Source organism: Ruditapes philippinarum, unplaced genomic scaffold, assembly GCF_026571515.1.
Source record: "Ruditapes philippinarum isolate M1 unplaced genomic scaffold, ASM2657151v2 ctg16650_1_1_1_1, whole genome shotgun sequence".
In the NCBI taxonomy this organism is placed as follows: domain Eukaryota; kingdom Metazoa; phylum Mollusca; class Bivalvia; order Venerida; family Veneridae; genus Ruditapes; species Ruditapes philippinarum.
The window spans coordinates 1-5,701 of record NW_026859655.1 but is presented as its reverse complement, the minus strand read 5'-3'; the positions used below and the strand labels follow the sequence as shown (position 1 = coordinate 5,701).

General features: G+C 32.7%; 1 protein-coding gene across 1 annotated transcript; it reads left to right on the top strand.

Annotated features, from left to right (window-relative positions):
• The first annotated feature begins 1,042 nt into the window (after nucleotides 1-1,042).
• Nucleotides 1,043-5,081, top strand: LOC132757400 (N-lysine methyltransferase KMT5A-A-like). Its single transcript, XM_060748672.1, has 3 exons — nucleotides 1,043-1,446; nucleotides 1,958-2,065; nucleotides 2,404-5,081. The coding sequence occupies exons 1-3, from the start codon at nucleotides 1,437-1,439 to the stop codon at nucleotides 2,562-2,564; spliced, it is 279 nt and encodes a 92-aa protein (XP_060604655.1). The 5' UTR covers nucleotides 1,043-1,436; the 3' UTR covers nucleotides 2,565-5,081.
• Nucleotides 5,082-5,701: the final 620 nt, after the last annotated feature.

Below are 5,701 nucleotides of genomic sequence, written 5' to 3'. Positions count from 1 at the left end.
TGATTAATATCATAAAATTCTTTTCAAGGTCCTTAAATGTATATATAGTTTCCAATGTTTTCTGTCAATGAAAGAAATTGATAAAATCAGAATTAGGTCATCAAAAGATTCCTTTCAACACGATCCTGCAAGTATTTAAAAACAACAACTCAATTATATATATAACCTTATAATTGTATAAATTATATGGTTTTATTAAGCCAGTAATAAATGAAATGATTAAGTAACAATTGACAATAGAAAACATTAACAAATGAATTTATTCAAATCAAATATTTCATAAGCAAAACATATACATGTTCATCGTCAAGGTACAATATAAAAATGAAGAAAAGTATGATACATTATTAATTATACATAAATCTATGTTTCATTGTTCAAACAAATATATGACGTAGATTCAATTCTCAGTTGCATCGCTGAATATACAAATTTTGCTATGTTTACGATTACATTTTTGTTTCTTACATTTCATTATTGATATAGAATGAAATAGATTTATATAAAAAAACAGTATCACATGATTCTGTTTCTTGATGAAAATAATCCGATTTAGTTTAATAATATTTTATTGCAACTATATAATACGTGTCAGATATTAATAACACACACAAAAAAGAAACAAATGTAAATATATGTATGGTGCAAATGGGTTGGGCTACATGTTATTACAACATAAGCAACAGCCCGTCCCACAAAGTCTAACTTTTATACTACATATTTTCCGGATAGTTACAAGTAATTGATTTGTCAGTGGAAGTTTGAAAAAGACACACGCACGCACGCACGCACACACACGCGCGTGCACACACACACACACACACACATGAATTTAATATAAATCATCAATTTTGCTCCATAACATTAAGATAGAACAGGGTCTGTCAAATAGAAATTTAAGACACTGGATAGAATAGGGAATTATTAAGTTTGGCAAATTTAATACAAAAAACAGAAGAAAAAAACAACCCTGAGAGAGAGAGAGAGAGAGAGAGAGAGAGAGAGAGAGAGAGAGAGAGAGAGAGAGAGAGAGAGAGAGAGAGAGAGAGAGAGAGAGAGAGAGAGAGAGAGAGAGAGAGAGAGGGATGATATTACCCGTTCTGTCAGGACATTTAATGCACCAAAAACCTTCCTTGTTAGGACGCTCAATGGGATGTCAGGACAAATCATTGTCCTCACTTCAACGGTTCTTATTATGAACATGCTTTGATCGTTTGACATTTTGCAAAATGAAATTCCTTGATGGGACACGTGTCCTTACAAAACCATATCTCACTCTCATCACCATAAAATATTATATGCATCTGATTAAGTCACTCTAGGATAAGATATGAGATGTTCCGATTCAAACGGGTACCTTCTTTAGACCCACTCATTTAGACGCTTATTTACAACTGAAAGCCATATCAAGCGCCTGTCGATGTGAGCGGGGAAAAATGGCGTCAGGTATGTCGAATTAATTAAAATTTTTAGATAACCATTACTTTCAAGGCATTGAACGCTTACATATTTATTTTCATAAATACTAAAGTTAGAGAAATTGTTTAAGCCTTTCGTCGATACCAATATAATGTTACCGCAGGTTTCTTGGTCTCTTGAACATGTTGAACGTTTCGGCCCAAGGTACTTAGGTATTTCGGACTCAAATCTCATGTCTATTCGGCAAATTATGTATAAGATGTAGACATCTTATTATTCTATTAGAGTTGAGAGGATTGTTCAATTATTATTATGAAGAAAAAAGAAAGTAGATCTAACTGCTGGGCAACTTTCAAGTTAGAGGGGCAAGTAAAAGTTTAGCTGGATTTGTCCTGTGTGCAAATTTATTTGAAAATTTGTTTTCTAACACTGTGAACTCTTGTTAACTTGGGGAGAAATTGGCATGAAAAGGAATGCTAATGGGAGTTTCATACAAAAATTCTTCAAGGTTTGAAAATGTGTCTATTTGTTTTTACAGGTAACAGAAAGCGGTGTTCAAGAAAAACACCAAACAAACACGCAGAGGAGTGGATAAAGAGGGAGGAAGATCCGCCAGGGTTTGCTGTAAGATTTTTTGAAAACAAAGGTAAACATATGAAATATACATCATCTCTTCAATGGAATAGGGTAGAGTTTAGCTTAAATTAATGACTCTATAGAGCCTACATTTATAACCCATGATGCACCAAACTTTCACTGTAGAAACAAATAAGGGCACAAGCAGCCTTTGCTTGATTTTGCTAAAAGATATTTGTTTTCATCATTTGACATCTGTTTTATAGTGAATTTCAGATAACTTAGCTGCTTTACATTTTTACCAGTGATTTAAAAATGAATAAAATATAAACAACATGTACTTTAATGTGTATGTTTAAGATTTAATTACTCTGAGAAACATTTCTAGCAGTGATGTACATATTTTAGGTAGAGGCGTTATAACTACTACTGCAAGAGAAAAAGGCGAATTTCTACTGGTTTATAGGGGAGAAGTTGTCACAAAAGAAGAAGGGGAGAGAAGAGAAGAAAAAGATGGGGGAACAGGGTACAGATTGTTTTACAAGGCTTCAGGAAAACAGCTTTGGTGAGAAATCTTGTAAACTGTTGCTATACTTTTATGACTTTAAAAGTGCATATAACATTCATGTCTTGACTGTAACTTTGTCATGCATTGAAGAATCTTAAAATAACTTGCACATATATCTACCAGATCATGATGATGTCATTGTCATGTTTAAGAATCATGTCCCTACTTAAAGAGGTCAAGGTCAAAACAGCCGTCAGAAGGTTTAAATTCACTCAAGAGTTTAAAGGCTTCTATATTTGTTTCTGGCCTGTAACATTGTTGTGCATGGAAAGACTTTTAATATGCCTACAACATCAAAAAAACATGTTCTGTCCAAGAGCTATGTCCATTCCCCAAAAGTTATGGTCACACTAACAGCATTCATTCCCACAAAAAAGTTTGAAGATTGTGTCAGACTGAAACTTTGTCACACATAGAATTGTTTTGAAAAAAAACAAACTTGGCACATATGTCTACAATGGCACGTCTAAGGCCAATATCTCTGCTAAAAAAGTCGACAAGGTCACACTTGAAAGGTTGAAGGTACTTATATGTATCAGGGCTGTAGCTTGGTCATACATTGACTGGTTTTAAAATATTTTTGCATAAATTTCTCCCAATTAAAGGCAACATTTGTCCAATTTTCCTACCTCCAAAGTTAGTGTCACTTAATCTGAAGGTACTCTCACATAAAGATTTATTTTATACCTCTCTGAAAAAGAATTTTGTTGTGTTGTTAGTTTGCTATGAAAAGCAATTTATTACACAAAGTATTATTTTGCAATTATTACTATTATTTTCTTGCTATTCTCTTTTATTTTTATAATTTATGTACCTTTATGCAATACATTTATGGGAGCATTCTTCACTTTTGCATGACAGCTATTGCTAATTACTTGAATGCACCTTGAAGCAAACCCTGTCCAAATTTGAAGATGCCAGGTGTGAAACCAATTAGGCGAAACAGTTTTTTGCTGAAATTTAGAGTGAAAATTGTTTAACAGTTAATTCATGATTATTATGATTAGGCTGTAGAGTGTGTGATTGCACAGCAAGTTTTCTGTCACGTTTTGTCACTGTCGTTTAAGATAGTAACTGAAAGTGATGAATCAAAATGATCAGTGCAGGGTTTTTTGTTTTGGAAAAGACACTAGACACTGGTAGGGAGGGGGAAAAGTATGAGAAAGAAATAATTTGGGGACAATGTTTGTGTTACCAGAAAGTCAATGTTATTCACACTATAATACCAATGTATATAGAACAGAATCAGATTTGAATCTCTTGTAAAAATTTTATCATCATGCAAATTCTTTCCATTCATGAGGTTTATATTCCTCATTAAGTCCCAGTATCTTCAAATTTGCAATAAGAACTTCATAATTATATGTATTGTGGTGAAGGTTTCTTGCAACCCCTCTGTATGGAATTAAATGTAGGTATAATAGTACATGTACATCTAATACCGACTTTTGCTCTGTGAATTTAAGTCAATTTTTTTTTCAGTCTCAGAAGCACTGAATTCTTACTTGAATAAAAAAAAATAAGAACATGATAACATATTAATACAATTTAATGTCTGGAAATTGTACCGTTCAGTACAGAATTTAGCCGAGTAAAAATGGCAGCTTCCATGTTGAGACACTACTTGCAGTTTCCTGCAAAAGTTTTGGTTATTTTTTTACTACAAATGGTTGGTTTTATTGGCAAAAATGCAAACATTTAATATTTTACACAATAAAAATTTAGAATTTCAAAAAGTTTTAGGAAAGAATTGACTTTTGGGGTAGAAATTGGCTATTTTGCAAAGGTAAGACGCTGATTATAGGCGTCTGTTTGTTAGTAAAAATAACCCTGTTACTACATTACATGGTAGGTCACAAAATCAAATTCACACAATGCATTAACCTTGATTAACCTTTGTTTGCCTTTGAGGATATGTTCAGACAATTTTTACATCAAGAATGAAAAGCTTTATCACTCAACTGCACCAAAGACATAACATCATCGTTAAAAAAGAGGTATTATTGTCGGGTGACTAAATTTGACCCTGGCCTAGTGTCGACACCCTCACAGTTTATGTCAAAATGTTTCCACAAATGTTAATTTAGAAAAAATAGCATTTTTAAATTTTAAAAACATCAAAGTAAATCTTATGTTTTTAAAGTTTTATGATTATAAAATGCTTAAATAATTAGAAAATTTCATTGTTTTTTTTACTAGAACAGTAAAATGCCTAGGGTAACAGCCTGTCGAGGATAAATCGTCAGGAGATTGCTTTTAATTGCTCTTAGTATATGCTACATTTGTTTTTTTTCTCTGAATTTTTGTATTTATGTGACAGAAATATATTGCTTATCAGGGCTGCAGATAACATGCGTATTTGCGTTATTACCCAATTAAAATGTCTAAAAACCCAATAGAAATAATAACTAAGGGTAAGAAAAAGTAAATGAATTCTTATTTATACAAACTACATTTGAACTGGTGCGTAATGACGAAAATTATTACTTAACGCGTACATCAAGCAGATCATACTGTTTCAGACTGTTTTAACCTTTAAATTATATAAGGCAACTTGGAAATTTCCTAGGCCAATAAACCATAAAGCAAAGTAGTAAGTAGCTTTTTTATTACCGTACAAAACCTACAAATGTCTACAATGAAGGTCAAAAATTTTGGGTAAAATGCATGAACTTGTACTTTATAACCCAAATTGGTTAGAGGGGGTAGGGTAAAAAATACAGAAATAACTCAAAGAAAATAGAAAAAACCCAATAGATCACAAAATAAGGGGTAATTACCCAATATACACAAAATGTTATCTGTAGCCCTGCCCGTCCCTAGATTTGCCACTACTTGCCAGCTATTTCCACTGAAAAGGGTGGCATTAAGTGTAAAAAAGGTGGCATTAACTGGAAAATGACAAAATGCCACTCTTTTTCCACTGTAGTGGCAAAATTGCCACCAAATGCCACTATCCTTTGGTGGCATTTTAGGTGGCATTGAGTGGAAATTTTTGAACATAGACTTTTTTTATGGTGGCAAAAGGGTGGAAATTGGTGAAAAATGAAACTTAGTTTATTTTGAAGGTGGAAAATGAGTGGCTTTTAGTGGAAAAGTGAAACTCTAACTATTTTCTGGGTGGCAAAATAGTGGGGA